This window comes from Papio anubis, chromosome 14 (genome assembly GCF_008728515.1).
Source record: "Papio anubis isolate 15944 chromosome 14, Panubis1.0, whole genome shotgun sequence".
In the NCBI taxonomy this organism is placed as follows: Eukaryota; Metazoa; Chordata; class Mammalia; order Primates; family Cercopithecidae; genus Papio; species Papio anubis.
The window spans coordinates 61,587,440-61,610,649 of NC_044989.1; the positions used below are offsets into that span (position 1 = coordinate 61,587,440).

The following is a 23,210-nucleotide window of genomic DNA, read 5'->3' on the forward strand; positions in this document are numbered from 1 at the left end:
CTCACAATATAACCCTGTTGTTATGCAATATATGACTGTAATTACTCACATAGTTATATATTACTGTTAACAGGTCTTATTTCATTAGATACCAGAAAAATGTTGTTATAGATTACAACTGGAAATCCTTCTACTTTATTCCTTTCCTTTTTCAAGAAGAGTTAAGAAATCTCCAAATCATTTTTTTTCTTTTTTTGAGACTTGCTCTGTCACCCAGGCTGGAGTGCAATGGCACAATCATGGCTCACTGCAGCTTCCACCTTTTGGGCTCCAGGATCTTCCCACCTCAGTCCTGCGAGGAGCTGGGACTACAGATGCACGCCATCGCACACTAATGTATTTGCTAATTTATTTATTTTTATAGAGATGGGGTTTTACTATATTGCCCAGGCTGCTCTAAATCTTTTTTGAAATAAAGCTTTAAGTAGTAAACCCTAGGAAAACAATTGTATTCAAAATTAATCCGAAATTTAAAAACCATTTCTTAAAGAAACCTCGGCAACGGCATAGTTAATTTCATTGTTTACTAATGAAGACTCACATTTGAAAGCTTTCCAAAGAAGACAATCTGAAATAACCTCATCTTAGATTGAGTAGCTTAAGATATTACAGTGAAGTCTTCAGTAAAGTACCATTTTTTTAAAAAGCGCCTAATAAAAAACATTTCCAAATCTTAGATGTAATACATAGAATTTTAAGAAATTAGCCTGAATTTTATTTCTATAGGTAAGGGGAATTAAGGGTAATTTGTAGTAGTTCCCGTAACCATTCAATAACTTCTGTAGTTCTGAAAAATTAATTATAAAGATTATGTTTTATAATTTTGGCCAAGTCGTATAGGAAGGCCAGATAGATATATTTGGGCTAAACAGAATGCAAAACATTAAAAGACTCATCCAAAGGTGCAGAAAACTTTCTGGAGGCCTCTAGAACAGAACTATCAAGTCTAAGGATAAATTGCCATAAACAAGACAATTCAAGCTTTGGGTAGAAGGCTGTACATTAAGGTTCCTTTCAACCCTAAAATGATAAAACATATCAGAAATACAAACCAAAGCCAGACCAAACACTGTTTAAAAGTAGTTCATGAACCTTCAAAATGTAAGTTCTTCCAAAGTGGCTACATGCACAAATGCTTCCCCAATGTAAATAACATCAAAAGGATGGTGGTCCTCATCTCACTTGAAAAAACAAGACAAAACTAAAAACATCTTTTTACCTTATTAAAGTAGTCCAGCAGGAGCGGCCATCTAAGCAACGTAAGTAACAACTTATGGTTGTTTTCTTGAACTGTTTAATATCTTCTAATTCTTCTTCTCTCATATCTGGCCTCTGAGCTATAAACAGCTGCATCAGGTTAAATAGTTCTTCTACTGCCTAAAAAAGCCAAATAAGCCATATGATCTTTTAACCCTGTAGCATTTTAGAGGGTCAGTTTCTCATTTCTATGTTCATTAACCAACCCTTAAAACTATACAAATAAGTTAGATTATACTACCATTCAGAGATAGTTATAAAATTAGTAACAAATTCTATTTAAACAAATTTGGCCAGGCGCGGTGGCTCACGCCTAGCACTTTGGGAGGCCGAGGCGGGCAGACTGCCTGAGCTCAGGAGTTCCGAGACCAGCCAGGGCAACATGATGAAACCCTGTCTCTATTAAAATACAAATAATAATAATAATAATAATAAAAAACACTAAAAGAACTCAACAAATCTTAAAATACAAGTTTAGAAACAGTAAAAACTGTAAGTGAATACAATTCATTTTTAGTCTTACTACTGCTTAAAGCACTACTTTTGTAACTTCAAATGTAAACCCAGAGGCATGTCACACCATCTCCTACCCACTTTTTAATGAGAAATAATTACTTTGTCACAAAGATTTTAAATGCCTAAATAATCCTTCAATTAATAGTGCATATGAGGTAATCCTTTGTTCCAACATTTAAAATGCTTTTCTAGAATGATGCTTAGTCCAAGTTCCTGATGAATAAAAAGTAAAAACAAACATTTTAGTAAAATCACTAGCTGTGATTTTATAGACTCATATGCACATGTCAGAAGAGGACTGCTCTTCTAACACATACTTGTCAATGAACTGAAACCCCAGCTTATTTTTCAAAGCAAAAAACTAAGTACCATTTTCATGAAAATTTCTAATAGATAAGGACATTCAACAATAAAAGACATTACATTTCACTGATGTCAAGGGCAAGAAATTACATGGAGGGATACATTCTAACTCAACTAGTACTTGTCAAAAGTATATTTAATTCTGGACATCACATCTAGTAACTAGATCAAATATTATTTACGTGAATATGATACAGACAAATTCATTGAAACTTAGTAAATCTTATCCTGACCCCTTTTAAGTCAGAAAGACTGACATTCTTATGGCATTAGTTTTGAATTTCTTGGTACTTGTACACTCACTTTCTTTCCTGCATTGTAGGGATTCTGATTTTTTCTTTTGAGACAGGGTCTTGCTTTGTTGCCCAGGCTGTAGTACAATGGCTCAATGAAGCCTCAATCTCCTGGGCTCAAGCAATTCTCCCACCTCAGCCTCCCAAGTAGCTGGGACTATAGGTGCACACCACTACACCCGGCTAATTTTGTATTTTTTGTAGAGATGGAATTTCAGCATGTTGCCCAGGCTGGTCTTGAACTCCTGGGCTCAAGGGATCCGCATGCCTTGGCCTCCCAAAGTGCTGAAATTAGAGGTGTGAGCCACCGTGCCAGCCTGGGATTCTAATTTTCTCTGACTAGAAATTAGGTTATTCTCCCAGGTGTGAGATTCTATACAACTCATTACATCATCTACAAAAAACAATCTGATCTATAAAGGACGGTCTATCTTTCAAGTACAGTTTACAACAGAGAATAAGAGGCAACAGTGAAAAGTATTATCCAGGTTTGACAGTTTTACACTGAGGGGAGGAAACTTAACATAAAACCTACAAATAGTCTACAGAGAAAAAGGGACCCAATTTAGACTGCATATACATGTATCTTGATTGATCTCTTAAGCATTTCATTTGTTTGGATGCAGCTTGAGAATAAATACTGGGGAATACTACTAGCTTTAGATATAAAATTGTCTAGCTCACAGTTTAGGCACAGCATGTAGATCTTGATACAAATATCTGATTTTTAAATAGCAAAGTACTCAATTCCTTAAAACTGTACCACAAAGCTGACTTTTTTCATTAGGCACACATGAAGAATACATTTACAAAACCACAAATTTTAGAAAACAGGTAAGTTTTACTAGATATGAAACTTTAACTTCACCCTAAGAAAAGTTATCCTCACAGTTATCAATTTTATAACAACATAGTATTTTATATATGTATTTAAAAAAACAAATATACATTAAGTTCTTCAGAAAGAATGGTGAGACAATTCTATATTCTGCCACCACTTCCCACAAGGGAAAAAACAGGTATTTCCAATCTATTTGAGGATACAGATAAAAGAGTATCAATTTTACTCACTCCAGGGTATTGGCTGGCATGTGGTGTAAGATTCTTAAAGGCCCACTGGATGTTCTGGTGAGAAGCCAGTTGTCGTGTGAATGCAGGAGACTGCTCACAGCAGAGCCTCAGAATGCCATAGTAGGCAGGCAGCATCCCACGGTTAAAAAGCACCACATCCTGATCATCATGGTCAGCAAGGATGTAATTGAAGGCAATGTTCTTGGTTACCACTGGGTTCTGAACAATAAGGCGGATATTCTCTGGACAGTCAGCACAGACATTGTACCAAAATGAAAGCAAAGCCTGTTTATTGTGATTTGTAGCTATTGCTGGCTCAGAAAGTTTAGGCTGGAAAAGGTTCCATAAATCCATGAAATATGTGGAAAACATCAGCTTCTCAGTTTTGGAAATTAAACAGTAAGTCATAAAGCTAAAATAGGGCACTAGTTTTGTAGTGCCATGAACAGCAGCATCAACATAAAGTTTGGCTCTTGAGAGCAAACCAAGGAGCACGTTGTAGACCTGATGTAGGACTACTGTTGTGTCTGGACTGAGTGGAAGGTCACGGGTTGGGATGTGCAAAGACCTTGTTGACCGGAACATCTGACGGAATGAATTGCTTGGTATAAGGGACACCAGAAGATAAGCTGCAGCTATAAAATGTAAAACAAAACTGTCAGATCCTTGTAAGATATAAAATAGACTGAACAGCAGTCATTAATCACAAAGCCACTGTTCCCTTTAATAATTCAAATGAATAAAAAGGGACATGAACATCTCTTTTAATATCTTTCTGCTTTCCTCTTGGCCCCACAAAAAGATCCCAAGGGGTGATAAAAATAGATACCTTCTATTCTGTCACTGTTATTTTTGAAGTGGCAATAATTTTTAAACCACTTTTCTTTAGCTTGCCTAAGATGCAGAATTTTCCCACTTTATCTTTTATTTCTTCTCAGGAAGTAGTATGATTTAACAGAGGGAACCCAGCATCTGCAGTCAGAAAATCTACCAAAAGGTGCCTGAGAAGGTCAAACCATTTAATGTTCTACAGTCTTAGTTTTCTTCTTAATTGAAAAACAGTGATAAATTACTTTGTAATAACTTACAGTTATGGTAAAATGTACTTAAGTTATAAAGACAGAAATAGATATACATAAAAGTTCATATATAAGATTACATATATGCTCATTATAGAACACTATGGAAAATCTTTAAAAGTCTTCTAAGGCTAACCTTACACCAAAGGAAAGAATTGGGTGTTAAACTGTAACCAGGTAATATACACTTAAGTTATAAAGAAATAAAGAAAGAATGAGATACACATAAAAGTCCTATTTGATTACATATATGCTAATTATAGAACATTAACTTTGGAAAATCTTTAAAAGTCTTTTAAGGCTAAACTTACACCCAAGGAAAGAATTGGGTGTTAAACTTACTAAGCCTATGTTATAATGGTGAGGGGTTAATGACTTATTAGTTGCGTTAACCTGTAAAAGCAGTTACTATCAACAAAGCATTGACATAGGTGCTGTATAAACTTCTCATTTAATCCTCACAATCACCCTGAATGGAGTTAACAGTGCTCTGGAAAATCTGAATCTCAGAGAAGCAAAGACCAAGGTCACAGAGATAAAGAGGTGGAGCCTAGATTTTGCCTTGAGAAATAATGATGATGATAATGATAACGGTAAAACAATAATAGTAATAACTATAATAAGAACTGTGAACCTTTACTGAATGTATACTATTGGACATCATAACTTTATGTGTTAGGCATTGTGTTTATTATCCCCACTTTTACTCAGGCTTACAACGATGGGGCTATCTCAGCTTACACAGCTAGTGGCAGAGCTGGGATTCAAATCCAGCCTATCAGATTCACAGGTTAATGCTCCTAACATTCACTACGGAACCTCCTCAAGATTCTCTAATGTCTGAGTTTGAGTTCTTTTTTTTTTTTTTGAGACGGAGTCTCGCTCTGTCGCCCAGGCTGGAGTGCGGTGGCCAGATCTCAGCTCGCTCCGCCTCCCAGGTTTACGCCATTCTCCTGCCTCAGCCTCCCGAGTAGCTGGGACTACAGGCGCCCGCCACGTCGCCCGGCTAGTTTTTTTTGTATTTTTTAGTAGAGACAGGGTTTCACCGTGCTAGCCAGGATGGTCTCGATCTCCTGACCTCGTGATCCGCCCGTCTCGGCCTCCCAAAGTGCTGGGATTACAGGCTTGAGCCACCGCGCCCGGCCGAGTTTGAGTTCTTTTCAGTACAGCCATTACTTGTCTTCCCCTATTCTAATGATAATTTGTTAATTTCCATTGTACTGTCAAAGCAAACGAAGTTAGGGTTTCTAAAATTAATTTTAGTTTATCTTACAAATTTCTTTCCAAATTAAACTTTGTGCATTACTTTCTAGATATTTCTTTACCTATATACTAGTCTTCTTAGTCAGAATTTTTAAGGCTCAGTTTTTTATCTGTTTCAAATATAAAAACCTGGCATGTAGGTATCATCCTGATCAATTTTTGCATCAAATTGCAATTGAGAAAAGTAATTTATGATTTAAAAAAGTCATTTGGCTGGGTGCGGTGTCTCATGCCCGTAATCCCGGCACTTTGGGAGGCTGGGGCGGGCAGATCATCTGAGGTCAGGAGTTCAAGACCAGCCTGGCCAACATGGTGAAACCTGATCTCTACTAAGAATACAAAAATTAGCTGGGCGTGGTGGTGGGCGCCTGTAATCCCAGCTAATCAGGAGGCTGAGGCACATTAATCACTTGAACTCTGGAGGTGGAGGCTGCAGTGAGCTGAGATTGCAGCACTACATCCCAGCCTGGGCGATGGGACAAGACTCCATCTCAAAAAAACAACAACAACAACAACAACAACAAAAAAAAAAGTCATTTGCTTGGTGTGAGTTATATACTTTCACTTCAACATTTCATTGGGACAATTTTTTGGACACATTATAAGGTTGGAAAGAACTCTACTAAGACCAAGACCTACCACTGAGATTCTACAATTAACATTTTACTTTGCTTTATCATATACCTAACCACCTCTTCTTTTCCTATAAAAGCTACTCGATTTTAAATAAAAGGGAAATTCTGCTACAGAAAAAATACAACTTTAAAATTATGTTCTTCTTTAAGAACAGATAGGAGGGTTAATTTGGAAGAAAAGGCCATCTTGCCATTTGGTTAACTGCCTTCCTCTAACTTAAGAGTCCCTGGATCTAGCTGTACGTTACAAAAAACGTTAAGTCTACTTCCATGTATATATGGCAACTCTAAGACACTGACGTCTCAATTTTTCTTCTTTTCTCTATATTAAAAGTTCTCACTTATTTTGTTGTATTTAGAAATATTTCTATGAAGCTTTTATACACGTTATTTTAATTCAAAGTTATACTAATTCTATTCAAATATTTGGACTCTTATCAAGTTACAGCACAAGCACTTTTTCATATTACTAGTCTTCACATATCATAATTTTAAAATGATGCATTATAACAATGTTTCCCAACTGAACAGTTTAAAATTTTTCACTACTATAAATCATGCTGTTGGGCATCCATATACTTACACTAGAATCCCTAAAATAGTATTACTGAGATTAAAAGGGCATACTGGCTGGGCACAGTGGCTCACGCCTATAATCCAGCACTTTGGGAGGCCAAGGTGGGCAGATCACGAGGTCAGGATTTTGTGACCAGCCTGACCAATATGATGAAACCCCGACTCTACTAAAAATACAAAAAAATTAGCCAGGCATGGTGGTGGGTGCCTGTAATCCCAGGTACTCAGGAGGCTGAGGCAGGAGAATCACTTGAACCTGGGAGGCAGAGGTTGCAGTGAGCCGAGATTGCGCCACTACACTCCAGCCTGGGTCACAGAGCAAGACTCCATCCCGGAAAAAAAAAAAAAAAAAAAAGAGTAAGAAAATAAAAATAAATAAATAAAAGGGCATACAATTTTTAAGAATCTTGGTAAAGATCTGTTGAATTGTCTTTCATAAGGGTAATATTAAACAATGCCACTGCAGTGTACAAGAATGCCATTTCCTCAGCACTGTCATCAGTATTAGGCATAGTAGCTTTCTGAAAAACCTTTTTGGGGGTTCAAGGTAGTAGGTTTTTTTTTTTGGTTTTATGGTCAGTGGTCAAGACATGAATGCCAACCAGCACACACCTCTTTGTAAGAGCGCACAGCTCTCACATAGCTCTTGGCTATGTGCTCTTACAAGGATCCTATTATGGCGGGGTTAACTAAACTTGCAGGAAAAAAAAAGGCCCATGAGCAGAGTGCCCATGCCAATCCATATGTGTTCACACCACTGAAAGGTGCTTCTCTCAAATGAATCTTCTATTTTAAAATAAGCAGAACCATTTCGATACACCCCCCTCACCTAGTTTTCCCCATAGTTAACATTTTATGATGGTAGATTTATTGTGACTAAGGAACTAACACAAGTACATTACTACTAATCAAACTTTCAACTTTAGATTTCACTTGTTTTGCCCTAATGTCCTTTTTTTGTTCCAGGATCCCATCTAGTATACATTACAGCTAGTCATTATGTCTCCTTAACTGCCTCTTGGCTGTGACAGTTTCTTAGATTTTCCTTGTTTCTAATGACCTTTACAGTTTCAAGGAATACTGGTCAGGTATTTCATAGAATGTCCCTCAATCTGAGTTTGTCTGATGTGTGTCACGGTTAGATTCAGGTTATGGGTTTTTGGAAGGAAGACCACAAGAGATGAAGTGCCCTTTGCCATCACGCCATATCAAGGGTACATACTATCAACCTCATCGATCAACAATGATGTTAACCTTTATCACCTGGCTGAGTTGTATCTGTAAAGTTTCTTCACTGTAAGGTTACTTCCCCCACACCCCACTCCTTGGACGCAAGTCACTAAGCTTATACTCAAGGAGTGAGGAATTAAGCTCCACCTCCTGGGGAGATGTGTACATAAATTATATGGAATTCTGTTGTATGGGAGATTTGCTGCTTCTACATTTATTTATTCAATCATTTATTTCTACTAAGTATGGACTCATGAATATTTATTTTATCCTTGGGGTTATAATCCAGTGCTACATAATTTATTTTGTTACTCAAATTGTTTCAGCTTTGGCCATTGGGAGTTCTTTTCAGGTTAGCTCTGTGTTTCTTTGACATACCCCCACCATTTTGATTTTTGAGTACTTTCACTTTCTGGCACTATATAGGATATTCCACATTCATCTTGTATATTCCCTGCCCTAGCCCTAAAATCAGTGATTTCTCCTAGGAGCTGTGAATTCTTTTACTGGAGAATGGTGTTCAGAATCCAACATCTGGGGCAGGTGCGGTGGCTCACACCTGTGATCCCAACACTTTGGGAGGCAGAGGCAGGAGGATCACTTGAGGTCAGGAGTTCCAGACCAGCCTGGCCAACATGGTGAAACCCTGTCTCTACTAAAAATACAAAAATTAGCTGAGTGTGGTGGGGTGCACCTGTTATCTCAGCTACTCAGGAGGCTAACACGAATCAGTTGAACCCAACAGGCAGAGGTTGCAGTGTGCTGAGACTGAACCACTGTACTCCAGCCTGAGCAATAGAGTGAAACTGTCTCAAAAAAAAAAAAAAAAAGAATCCAACATCTGGATTCCAGATGTGTTTATTGCTACTTAAGTATCACTGACTGTAGGGCCTTCTCAGCAAATAGAAAAGTTTATAATAATTATAAGAAATTTAAAAATTAGATTTTCATTTTTTGAACTATCAAAATAACATTTTCTATGTTTATTTCCAAGCAACTTTCTATTTTGTGAATTGTTTTTGATATTTGTCTACCTAAGATCTTTTTTACTGGCTTGTGTACAACTTAAAGTGTTTATATAACTCTCATAATTTCAGCCAATAGTTTTTCTCAGCTTATGTCTTTATTACCATTTTATCCTTAACCTTCTCAAAAGTTATTTTTGAGATAGAATTTTCTAAGCTTTTACTCCCTTCATTAATGCTGATCATGCCTTATCACTCTTATCAAGCAAGGAAACAAAAATGATAGTAGTGACGATATTACCCAAGATATAACATGGTTTCTTATCCTTAAAAAAACACAAAAAACAAGGAAATAATACCTCCAAAAATTCTGTATTATACAACAATGGGCATGTAGTTGTCTAAAAACAAAACAAAACATAACTTTGAACAATAAATAAATGGCTTATGAAATTCTGAATATTTGACTTACAAGTCCTCACTCTAGGATAATTGTGAGCCAAAAGAAACCGCTCGACCCAGTTTTCCATATTCTGTAGGACCCAGCTGTGTGCCAGTTTATTTCGGGGTGTCTGCACTGCCAACCAATCTAGACACTGAGAAGGATTGTATTCAATCACCTACAAATAACATGACAAGAACAGAATATAAGGCCAACTGAATGAGCAATTACTTCTTTTACTTACTTTTTGTATATACTATTAAACACTTAAAGCTAAAGTATTTTTTTGACAATTAGAGATTAAAAAGGTTTCACCCTATTTTTTTCCCATTTTAAAAACTACTTTTGTCAACAGAAATGTTCAGAAAAATGTGTCACTGGTTTACAAAATAAATTTAAAATAACCAAGAACCATAAGACAAATATGAGAACTCCAGACTTCTAGGTCTTGCTAAATTTGGAAATTTATTTAAAAGTATTTTTATTTCTCTAAGGTTTCTCATCTTTACTTTTCTGATTACATGCCCAACCTGGTACTAACTGAGAATACAAGAAGCTTGCTGTACTGCTGTGGAGAGTTTTTTCATGAGAAAGGGGAATCCTAGGAATCTAGAGTAGGGGATGGTAAACTATGGCCAGTAGGTCAAATTCTGTGGCTGCCAATTGTTGTTGTTTTATTGAAACACAGCCATACCCACTCATTTCTTGTCCATGATTGCTTATATGCTACCACAGCAAAGTTGAGTAGTTTCAACAGACACTGTATGGCACACAAAGTCTAAAATATTTGCTCTCTGACCCTTTCAGGAAAAGATTTGCTGTCCCCTGGTCTTGAGCTTTTCCAATATTCAAACAAGGAGAAATTTTGTGACCTCAGCCATAACTCGAAGAAAAAGGGTGGTTGGTGCTTCCTCTACCATTTCTGTCAATTCTTGAAAACACTTGGTTTGTATTTCTAGGACTTCTAGTTGCTTTATGGAACTTTGGAGGGTAGGGGAATGAAAACTTCAAATAGGCTAAGCTGTTTATAACGCTACAAGAATGTCTTTAATACAATAGGAGACTAGCTAAGAACTCTTTTCATCCCCAAACCTGTGACTTACTAAAACCATCTTGGGGTAATAAGAAACTGGTACTTAAAATGGTAGTGACTATATTATAATAATACAAGCCTCAGGGAAATAAACATTGAAAACACCTGCTGCAAGACTTACCTCCCATATCCTCTGCAGAATATAAGATGCAAAGGGAGGCATCCCTGGAGGTCCACCAGCAAACTCCATTAGCATAGTCAACAACTTAAAGAAAGGATTGGCTGCCTGTAAAACACATATATGACTGTGTATTTAGATCAATCTGAACCCATCTCTTTCAGTAGAAAAGAAACATATATTCTACTACACACTACGTTTAAATCTGTGTTAGGGGAGAAGAGCTCAGCCAGTACTTCTACATGTGAAACTGAACTACCATAAAGCAGCAGAATCAGCAAGGGGATACAAAGTCAACTGGGAACCACGTCCAATAGCTTTTTCTGGATGTCAAGTGTATTTTGGAAAAGATAATTATAAAAATATTCTCTAAATTGACAAACACTGTAAATATTTATGATGTACAACATTTTGGAATATGTACACATTGTAGAATGGCAAAATCAAGCTAATCACCTATGCATTACCTCACACTCTTATTTTTTGTCAGAACACTTAAAATCTACTCAATGATTTTCAAGTATAATTAACTATTGTCACCACACTGCACAACAGATCTCTGGAACTTATTCATGAAAACATGTATCCTTTAAGCAACATGTCCCCAACCCCAAAAATAAATTGTTAATGAGACAACTGTGTTCTACTGAAAAATTTAGATTAAACGCTTCCTATAACAACCTTAGGGGTAATTTATGGTAACGTTTGACATCGATTGTTAAAATAGTTATAACATTTCCATTTTACGAAAATACTTTTATATAACACTGTATTCTATTTTCTACATACGTTTACACATATGCTGAGTCCTGGTTGCTCTACTTTTTCTTTGGGCACAATTACGATATATGCTCCAAATCAAACTTTAAAGCCTGGCATCCAGGTGGCACTCTGATACAATGAGTCTACATACATATTTACATTTAGTTGGGAAAATTATATTCGTAATAAGACGTGATTAGTAGTTCATTTTATTAACATTATACACTTAAAAATAAGTTGTTATGGGAGAAACCCTGATAAATTTGTTCTCAAGAACAGTTAGGCTCATTTGAAAGCATTAGCAGTGCTGAAAATTGTTTTAAAAACATAAATTAACAAATGTTTACATACCTCAGGAGTCAACTTTGCTATTGATGTGAAAAGCATAGATACAATCTAAAACAGAAAGAGGAGGATTTCAGGATATTCTTGTTTTGTTTTGTTTTTGAGACAGGGTTTCGCTCTGTTGCCCAGGCTGGGATGCAGTGGCAAGATCACAGCTCACTGCAGCCTTGACTTCTCAGGCTCAAGCGATCCTCCTGCCTCAGCCTCCGAATAGCTGGGACTACAGGCATGTGCCACTACACCCGGCTAGCTTTTTCTATTTTGTGTAGAGACGGGTTCTCACTATGTTGCCTAGGCTGGTCTCAAACTCCTAGGCTCAAGCGATCCTCCCGCCTTGGCCTCCCAAAGTGCTGGGATTACAGGCATGAGCCACCGCACCCGGCCAGATTTCAGGGTAATCTTTTTAAAATTTTCCAAAAATCTTTAAGACTGTTCCTTAGCACTTACATGTTCTGCAAGTCGATTATTGTATCGACACAGGCTGAAAATCAGATTACAAGTTTGTCTTATATTGATGCCATCACGAATATGTTGAAACAAGAAGGGAAATCCCTGTCAAAAGCAAAAGTTGTTCATTTAAGAACTGTTATTATTTTTGTGATGATCAAATTGTCTAATATTAGAGAATGTACTACCTTTCCTCCTGTTAATGCTGCCATGTCAGTCTGTGATAATGTCAAATGCCTGAAAGAAAATATTAGTGGAAATAAGTTTTTCTTCCTTCTGTATTACTTTACAGTGATTTACAACATGTATCAAAAATTGTTGATTCAACTGTAACTGTACTAACCTGCCATCATAAAATGATTTTTTGCTAGCTACACTTGCTTGCTAAATGTCTTTTAGGCAATTTTTCAACATTCTAGGATTGGTAAATGAAAGCCCAAATGTACTTCATTTTCATTTAATTAACTTATTATTTTAGTATATAAAACAGTAGGATGGGTCTTATTTTACTTACTTTTTTTTTTTTTTTTTTTTTTTTGGACATGAGACCCTTCAAAACCAAATGGACTTCTAGAAATTAGCATTTCATCTCCCAGTTTAAAATTACTGTATATTTCTTCCTTTTTTCCTTTCCTTCTTTTTAGAGACGGAGTCTACTTCTGTTGCCCAGGCAGGAGTGCAGTGATGTGATCGCAGCTCACTGCAGCCTCGAATTACTAGGCTCAGGGGATCTTCCTACGTAACCAGGATTCAGACACAAGCCACTACACCTAGATTGCGTATTTCTTTTATAACTTGTAAAAATTTCAGCTATATTAAAAAATAGAATAGCACAAGTATTCCATCAGCTTCAAATTTACCAAAATCATAGCCAGTCTTGTTTCATTTGAACCCCCATCCACTCAATATGAATTATTCTGAAGCAAACTCCAGGTGTTTTATCATTTAATCCATAAATCATAGTATCTTTAACAGATAGGTTTCAAAAACATAACCACAGTACCATTATTCATGCCTAAATGAATAATTCCGCACTATCATACAATATCCAGTGTACACATTTCCTGAAGTTTCTAAAAACATTTTAAAAATTAACTTGTTTGAATCAGGATTCAAATAAAGTCTTTTGCCATAATTAGTTGAAATGTCTCTTAAATATTTCAATCTATTGGTTTCCCCACCAGCTTTGTGTTTGCAATTTATCTGTTGAAGGTCATTTGTCCTGTAGTTTCTCTCACATTTATACTTTGCTGATTGTATCCTTATGGTGCTGTCTTAACATGTTACTCTGTCCCTGCATTTTCTATAAACTGGTAGTCAGATCCAGACTTCATGAGATCTAAGTTTGACTTTTTAATTAATAGTATCTTGTAGAAGGCACACAAGGAAGAGTTAGTCTTTCTGCAAGGTTTTCTGTCAATGACGATAACTGCCTAGATCCATTATTTCATCTGGGATTCCAAAACAGTGATATTCTAATTCCAATTGTCCTTGCTCATTAATTAGCTTGAATACATATAAGAACACAAACTTCCCCTCAATCACCATTTGGCTGCCATGAAGTATACTTGCAAGTAGAATAAATGCTTGATACTGTTTCCATTATTTATCAGTTTCAAAAATAATGATTTGATTTCCTAGTATACTCCAAAAGTTGCCAGTAAACTAAAAAAAATTTCTTTTTAGGTATTATTATGAACTCATGGATTTAAATATCTTTGATTTGATTCACAGTCCACTGCAGTTATTACCGATGCTCAAAGCTGTCCAATCTATGACCAGTAGAAACCTCCGTAAGTTGGCTCTTGAGTTTCTTTACCATGACCTCAGTAGTCTTAGACTGCCTCCTTGCTTTCCAAAATGACAAGACATTCCAAGCTTCTCATTCATTTCTTTCCCAAGAACTGGAACTGGTCGTTTTTCCAAGGAACCCCAGTTCTTTCAGTGGGAAGTGAAACCTAGAGACTATACCCTAGATGCCAAGGGTACTCACTGATTCTGGGTTGTACAGAGTTTCCAGGTCTTTTCAGAAAACAGTGGTAGATAAAACATTTTCTGTAATAGATTTTCTGTTTGCAAATACACCATAAACTGCTACTGATATTTCCAATTCAAACTTAGTTTTAAATAAGTTATGCAAAACCCTATATTTTTATCTTTCTTTTGCTGAAAATCTTGGTTTCCAATGACATTAACAGTTACTTATTTGCTTCATCCTGTAATATACATTAATATTTTCAGAATAATACTTTTATTACAAACAATGTAATTACTATTACAGTTTAGGAAAATTTTGCAATTCTCTTTGTCCTTCCTATACATCCCACTAGAAATTTACCTATTTAATATATAGTTAAGTTCATTTATTTCACTGCGCTTTTGATTTTTAGAGATTACTTCTTATTCACTTATTTACAATTATACATTTATATGATTCCAAAGTTAAATCTGTCGAGAATCCATTCCCGCCCCCTCCACCCTGTTTTTCTTCCTCTATCCACTGGAAACCATTTTAAAAAAAAGTTTTTGATTTATAGTCAATTCTTGTATTTGAGGTAGTTGTGTTCTGTAAAGTGTGGCAAATACTGAATTAGCAAATACCAAATTATCGCTACTAGGGAAAATACACAAATTTCTGTTAGCCTCTGGCAATATTTTTATCAACCAATCAATACAATTACCTTGTTTTATGAGTGTTTCTGTTTAAAGATACCTTATTTAGTATATATTGTTGATTCGTTAATGTTTAACTCACTGCCAGTAGTATTAAAACTCATATGAATGAAACATATCTAACATATATATTTTCCCTGTAAGTCATATCACAGCCTTCTTGAGCTTAAGAACACTAGAGAGCACTTCAGCACTACACTTGAGGGCCATTTTATTTATTTATTTATTTATTTATTTATTTATTTATTTATTTATACAGATGGATCTTCCTATATTGCCCAAACTGGACTGTAATGGCTATTCACAGGTTCCAAAGTAGCGTACTGCAGCCTCAAAATCCACCTCATCCTCCCAAGTAGTTGGGACTACAGGTGCGTGCCACCACACCTGGTTGACGGCCCTTTTAAAGAGTAAAATCATGAACAAAAAATATAAATATACGAAAAATTTTCACAGCATACACCATGAAAAGTACATTTGTTTACAATATGGAAACTGAAACAAAAAGGCAAATTGTTGCCTTGTTTGACCTTACCTAGAAAGGCATGTCAGGCAACTCAAGTTTTTTGCCACTCTGCATATGCACACATCTGTGAATGACTGCAAAAGCTCCCCGAGTGCCAATTTTGGCATTACAAATGCATTTTAGCAAATGAGTGAATTTGCAAATAGGAAATCCACAAATAATGAGGTTTGGTTGTACACACACACACACACACACACACACACACACACTCTCCCCCTCTCTCCCTCTGTCATCATAGCATTCCCTGAAAAAATACGATACCATATACACGTTTTCCCACCTTTGCTTTTTTTTTACTAGTAATAGATCCTAAAGATTTCTTTGTGGTAGTACAGATAAATTCCATACTTCCTTTTCAGCTATAGAGTACTCTTTTGAATAGATGCTGTTTTTTCAACTAGTTTCCTTTTGATGTACATTCAGCTGATTCTAGTCTTTTACTATCAGAAGCATGGTTTCAATAAACAGATTTGCATATACATCTTTCTGTATTTTGGACACAGATTCCTAGAAATGAAGTTGCTAGGTTAAAGAACGAATGCACGCTCTATTTTGCTAGATATTTTACTGTGTATTTTTTCAATGACTATTTCTAACATGACTCAAAGATAAAGCAAAAGTTTGGTAGAAAAAAACTGAAATTCTTATGCCACAAGAGTTGATGAATAGTAGTATTATTTAAAAGGAATTATATAATAAAAGCTAGTGCGTAACAATTACATAATTAAACATATATAATAAAAAGCTAGTGGAAAAGCTAGTGGTAAACAATATGTAAAAATAATAAAACCAAACATGCTTTAAACATTTTAAATTCGAAACATTTCACCTTTCTGATCGAGACTGTTCAACCAAAAGAGCAACTAAAGCTATCATCTTTTCAAGGGCAGCTGGCCTGTATTTTTCTTCTGCCAGAGAGAGGATATCTTCTTCCTCCTCTTCTTCTTCCCCTTCTTCCTCTGATAACACTTCCACTTGAGGCTAAGTTGGAATAAAATTCAATTTTAATATGGTAGTAGTTTTAATATCATTTTGAGAACAAATGACATGTTTTATTTAACAGTGTAGATGGTGGCAGGAGCTTGTAACATGAAAAACAACTGCACAAAGACCTAAATCTAATGTAAAAGACTCTAAACCACATTCAGGACAATCTTAGATTAAATTGCCAGAACAGTGAAGAATAACAATTTTCTGCCATGCACGGTGGCTCATGTAATCCCAGCACTTCGGGAGGCTGCGGCGGGTGGATCATTTGAGGTCGGGAGTTCGACACCAGCCTGGCCGACATGCTGAAATTCCGTTTCTACTAAAAATACAAAAATTAGCCAGCAGTGGTGGCACACGCTTAGAATCCCAGCTACTCAGGAGGCTGAGGCAGGAGAATCGCCTGAACACAGGAGGCAGAGGTTGCAATGAGCCGAGATAGTACCACTGCACTCCAGCCTCGGTGAGAGTGAGACTCCATCTCAAAAAAAAAAAAAAAAATTCTCAACACTGACTACTTACCTTACCTATAAATCCTTGAATAACTTTTTTCTTATAAGCAAGCTCATTGGAAGACAAATCAGGATAAAAATTACAAGTATGATAAAACAATATTTCCTATTTAATAAAAATGCCAGTTACACAAAATAAGAAATTCTTATTTATAGTTTCCTGATAATCCAAATAGTAGGTATTTCAAAGAGACATTCACTTGGACTTTTAAAGGCAGAGAGTCAAAAGATTTTATGATCTACTAGTGTATATTCTGTGAAGCATTACAAATTAACTTCTACTAAGTCTCAACTGTCTCATCTGTTAAATGGAGTTATAAAGGGTACTTATCTCTTATGGTTAAGAAAAGGACTAAATAAGAGTGCAAGTAGATCATACAACCCAACGCATTTGTTATGAACAACACAAAACTGATGTAATACTTTAATATTATTAATAGACCAGCTACTTAAATTTTGGAAAGACTCTCATAAACTTAATAGCAAAGAACTTAAAAATGTGACCACCAAAATGTTCACAAAAACAATTCACTGTTAATAAGACCCCAAACTAGGTGACCACTTTGCCTCAGTTTATTTGCTTTGTTCCAGACATGACCAATGAACGACCTAGTTGTTTCTTTCTTGCTATATCCATTCAAGTTACATTAAAAACATCAACCAATCTTAGACCCTTCACATTATCTAACATCAGGTTCCAGAAGGGATTTTAAAAAGGGTTCTAACATCTCAGGACTTCGCACGATGCAAACTATGAAAACCATGGCCCCTAATTCCTGATGTATAATAGAATTGTACTTACATTTTCAGGTCCTTTTGTTCCCATGTAAAAATGTACCATTGTAGATATAGCTTGCAATGAAAGCAAAAATTGGCTCTAAACAAACAAACAAAATTTAAAAATGTAAAATAAAAGCAATTAAGTTGCAAATACTGAAAAAAGATAGATAATCCAAAAAATAGACAAGATATAGCCTTACCTCTTCTTCACCCATTTTTGCAAATTCGTAAAGGAAGGCAAAATACTCTGTAAGATGTTTACTGTGAGGTTTTACACCATGTTCCATAATTAATAACAGAGTTCTCACAAAGCGAGTGACACATGAACGACCGCCAATATCTTCAACCGAGGCATCCATATCATCTGACCTAAAAGACAATTAAATAGATCTTAGAGAATGTATGAGGCCTGGAAATACTGTTCAAGAGAAAAGTATTTTTTAAACTCTGAATTTCTCTATCTTTGAGATAATGAATATCAACTGCAATAATATAAGTAGCTAGACTCTAATTACTGTGACTGGCTAAATCAATGCAAACAAAAAGACTAAGCCATAATGTAGTTTGTAAAGGATTTTGCAGATGCAAAATTTAAACAAAACAAAAATAGTTTTACCTTCTTGAATGTATTATTACAGATTATTTTTAAACAGAACAAATATTTCAGTGTGGATTTTAAAAAAATACTTTGTAGGCAAGTCGTCAAGAAACTTAAAAATTAGGGCCAACCAAGGTGGCTCACGCCTGTAATCCTAGCAATCTGGGAGGATGAGGCGGGCAGATCATTTGAACCTACCAGTTTGAGACCAGCCTGGGCAACATGAAGAAACCCTATCTCTTTAAAAACAACAACAACAACAACAACAACAAAAAATAACACACACACACACACACACACGTTCAAAAAGTACTTCTTACCCATCTTCCATTCCTGGCTGCAAATAGAGATGAGCATGCACAGGTCTCAGCCTCTGAATCACATGGATACACAAACGCTGAAACATCTGTGAAGATAAAGATAAAACAAGAGCCAACTTATCAGGTAACAAAGATTTGAAAAATTAACTTGATTCAAAATTCTCTGCCACCCATTTATACTTTGCACAAGATTATCTTGGTATTCTGGAGCTTTTCTAGAGTCTCAACAATGGACTAAGGAAATACGGCAAAGTTAGCATAAAAAAATCAGTTTTATGATAAAGAGAAAAAAAACTCAACAAACTGCATGTTTCAGTAATACAGATGATCAAAAACAAAGTTTCAAAAAATCCTTTTAGCTAGTGGGGATACAGAGAAAGGAAAATCTAGTATCCAATTCCTTAAGAAGAGTGGAATGGGGAAGGGCAGCTGCTCATCATGGGGTCAGCAGCTAGGAGAAGGAAATGTGAGGATTCTTTAAAGATACACAAGTGAACCAGAATCACATGAAAAAATGCGTAACAATTTTTAGGAAAATGCATACCAAAACCACAATAAGATACCACTTCATACCTTCTAGGATGGCTAAAATAAAAAAAACAGTGTTACCTGCTAAAGATTATGGTGAAATTGGAACTCTCATATATCACTGGCAAGAACATCAAACACTGCAGTCACTATAAAAAAAAAAAAAGTTTACCAGCCGGGCACGGTGGCTGAAGCCTATAATCCCAGCACTTTGGGAGGCTGTGGTGGGTGGACCACCTGAGGTCAGGAGTTCGAGACCAGCCCAGCCAACATGGTGAAACCCCGTTTGTACTAAAAATACAAAAATTAGCTGGGTGTGGCAGTGGGCACCTGTAATCTCAGCTACTCAGGAGGCTGAGGCAGGGAGAACTGTGTGAATTCGGGAGGTAGAGGTTGCAGTGAGACACGATCACGCCATTGCACTCCAACCTGGGTGACAGAGCAAGACTCCATCTCAAAACCAACAACAACCAACCAACTAACCAAAAAACACCAGTTTACCGCTGGTGCGGTGGCTGTAATAACAGCACTTTGGGAGGCCAAGGCAGGCAGATCACCTAAGGTCAGGAGTTTGAGGCCAGCCTGGCCAAAAAGGTGAAATCCTGTTTACTAAAAATACAAAAAATTAGCTGGGCACGGTGGTGCACGCCTGTAATCCCAGCTACTTGGAAAGCTGAGGCAGGAGAATCGCTTGAACCCTGGAGGCAGAAGTTGCAGTGAGCTGAGACCACGGCATTGCACTCCAGCCTGGGCCACAAGAGTGAAACTCCGTCTCAAAAAGAAACACAAAACACAAAAACAAAAAAGTTTACCAGTTTTAAAAATGTATACAAATAAGTGACAATATATGTCCAAACAAAAACTTGTACTAAAAGTTCCTAATAGCATTATTAAAAATAGCCAAAAAGTAGAAACATCTCAAATGTTCCGCTGATAAACAGATATACAAAATGTGGGGTATATACATTTGACAAAATATTGGGCAAAAAAAGAAAATGTAATATGGATACATGCTATAACATGAATAAATCCTAAAAGATTGTTAAACCCAAGCAGTAAGTCACAAAAGACTAATACTGTATGATTCCATTAATATGAAATGGTCAAAATAGGCAAATCTATAAAGATAGAAAGTAGACTAGTAGTTGTTAGGGATTGAGGAGAAAGGACAGCATAAAATAGGAACTGATTGCTAATGGGTATAGGGGTTTTTTTTTTGGTGGGGGGTGGGGGTGACAAATGTTCCAAAATTAGGTAGTAGTGATGGTTGCACAACTTTGTGACTATACTAAAAACCACTACATTTTACATTTTGAAAGGTTTGGGTAAATTTTATGGTGTAAGAATTGTATCTTAAGCCGGCTCAGTGGCTCACAGTATAATCCCAGAACTCTGGGAGGCTAAGGTGGGAAGATTGCCTCAGCCCAGGAATTTGAGACCAGCCTAGGCATGAGGGGAGACACACATTCTCTCCACAAAAAATATAAAAATTAGCTAGGTGTGGTAGTGTGTGCCTGTAGTTCCAGCTACTCAGGAGGCTGAGGTGGGAGAACTGCTTGAGCCCAGGAGGTGGAAGCTGCAGTGAGTCATGTAGCACCACTGCACTACAGCCAGGGCGACAGAGCAAGAGCCTGTCTAAAAACAAAACAAAACAAAATTAGCCAGGTGTGGTGGTATGTGCCTGTAGTCCTAGCTGCTGAGGCAAGAGGACTGCTTGAAACAGAGCAAAATCCTCTAAAGAAACAAATTCTATATATATACACACATAAAATATACATTTTATATATAACACACATTATATATAATATACATTATATACAACACACATTATATATAATATACATTATAACACATGTATACATATGTTATATATAATGTATATTTTATATATACACACACGCATATCTATCTCAATAGTAACTGGAAAGTGGCATAGATTAAGTTTTTGATTTTGTCAAAAGTGACTATAAAGTAATATTTACATTTCATTGTCTATTGTACCCAACAATTTAAAGAAAACAAACTGTTTCGTATGACAGTTCAGACCCAATCACAGAAGTAAGTTACAGTCTTCTCATCAGCTTTCGAGGTCACTATAGTACCCTACACCATGGTTAGAATGTCTAAGGATTTTAAAAGAATCAGTACAACTCATAAAGCATCTAATAATAAAGAGCAGGAACTAATAATAAAAGAATAGGAAGTTACAGTCAATCTTCCTATATCCAGGAAATGTGCATAATTTTAATCACCTTATTAGAGAGCTGATGTTAAAAGAGCCTGGTGAAACCAACAACAAAATGACTTTTATGATAGGAGGTAGATCTTTTCATACGATTATCAATATTAAGACACACTAATAAGCAAATTTAGAATAATTAAATTGAAAGTAACTTCTTTTCCAAATAATTTTTTTCAAACACATTTTTTCTTACCTGTCTCACAATCTGATTAGGGCACTTAATTAGTATCTGCATTGGCCACCAGTCATCATCAGCCATGCGATCTAAAAACCACTGTAAAAATAACACAGTATGACTTTAACATTCAATAAATATTTGTTACATGGGCTAACAGTCACATAAGGATTTTATTTCTAGTCAATGTTTTAATTCTTTTAAGTTCTTACCAGAAAAGTTTCTCTAATTGTTATAAAAGTCCAAACTCTAAAAATCATAATAAGGGTTACATCATTACACAACTCCATGGAATGCCATTTATATTACAGTACACATTGTGCATGACGACAACCTGTGGTCCTTTATCATAATAAAACGAAGTATCATTCTCTTAGCCCTCATAACACTATAGAATCTTTACTCCTTAATTTTTTTTTTTTTTTTTTTGAGACGGAGTCTTGCTCTGTCGCCCAGGCTGGAGTACAGTGGCCGGATCTCAGCTCACTGCAAGCTCCGCCTCCCGGGTTTATGCCATTCTCCTGCCTCAGCCTCCCGAGTATCTGGGACTACAGGCGCCTGCCACCTCGCCCGGCTAGTTTTTTGTATTTTTTAGTAGAGACGGGGTTTCACCGTGTTAGCCAGGATGGTCTCGATCTCCTGACCTCGTGATCCGCCCGTCTCGGCCTCCCAAAGTGCTGGGATTACAGGCTTGAGCCACCGCGCCCGGCCTCTCCTTAATTAAAATAAATAAAGATATATATATATAGAGAGAGAGAGAGAGAGAGAGAGACAGAGACAGATCTTGCTCCATTGCCCAGGCTGGAGTGCAGTGGCACGATCTTGGCTCACTAAAACCTCTGCCTCCCAGGTTCAAGTGATTCTCCTCCCGAGTAGCTGAGATTACAGGCACACACCACCATGCCCGGCTTATTTTTGTATTTTTAGTAGAAACGGGGTTTCACTATGTTGGCCAGGCTGGTCTCGAACTCCTGACCTCAGGTGATCCAGCCGCCTTGGCCTCCCAAAGTGCTGGTATTATAGGCGTGAGCCACCACACCCGGCCTCCTATTAATAATATATGATATTAGCATGATTCATTTTCTTTGTTTAAAAACAAATTATGATCTAATTAGCACTGGAGAAACTCTGGATCTATCAAACAGCCATGAGAGGAGAAGGAAACAGAGGAACATGTTAACCACCATCAGGAAAATGCAAGTAGTCAAAGAAAGCATGAGGGAAATCCTAAAGCACAAATGACAAAAAATGGCATGGAGAAAAAAAAAGTAACTTTTACAGATTAAGGAAGACTTAAGAGACAGATGAATGCAAAATGTGGAACTTGTTTGAACCACTCTTTTAAACCAATCGACTGAAAATTTTTTTTGAGATAAAGAAAACTGAACATAGGATGGGTATTAGATGACAAGAA

The 23,210-nt window shown here is 36.5% G+C and overlaps 1 protein-coding gene across 1 annotated transcript in view; it reads right to left on the reverse strand.

The window, feature by feature from the left end:
- Window positions 1-23,210, reverse strand: part of USP34 (ubiquitin specific peptidase 34) — a 292,591-nt gene that overhangs the window by 25,190 nt on the left and 244,191 nt on the right. Inside the window, exons 58-69 of the mRNA XM_031655230.1 lie at window positions 21,815-21,895; window positions 18,852-18,937; window positions 18,134-18,302; window positions 17,956-18,030; window positions 16,484-16,635; window positions 12,644-12,692; window positions 12,456-12,560; window positions 12,015-12,059; window positions 10,905-11,009; window positions 9,721-9,868; window positions 3,501-4,135; window positions 1,220-1,377 (exon numbers count right to left, since the gene is read on the reverse strand). Of these exons, the coding sequence (XP_031511090.1) occupies window positions 1,220-1,377; window positions 3,501-4,135; window positions 9,721-9,868; window positions 10,905-11,009; window positions 12,015-12,059; window positions 12,456-12,560; window positions 12,644-12,692; window positions 16,484-16,635; window positions 17,956-18,030; window positions 18,134-18,302; window positions 18,852-18,937; window positions 21,815-21,895 (1,808 nt within the window). The remainder of the gene's footprint in view (window positions 1-1,219; window positions 1,378-3,500; window positions 4,136-9,720; window positions 9,869-10,904; window positions 11,010-12,014; window positions 12,060-12,455; window positions 12,561-12,643; window positions 12,693-16,483; window positions 16,636-17,955; window positions 18,031-18,133; window positions 18,303-18,851; window positions 18,938-21,814; window positions 21,896-23,210) is intronic.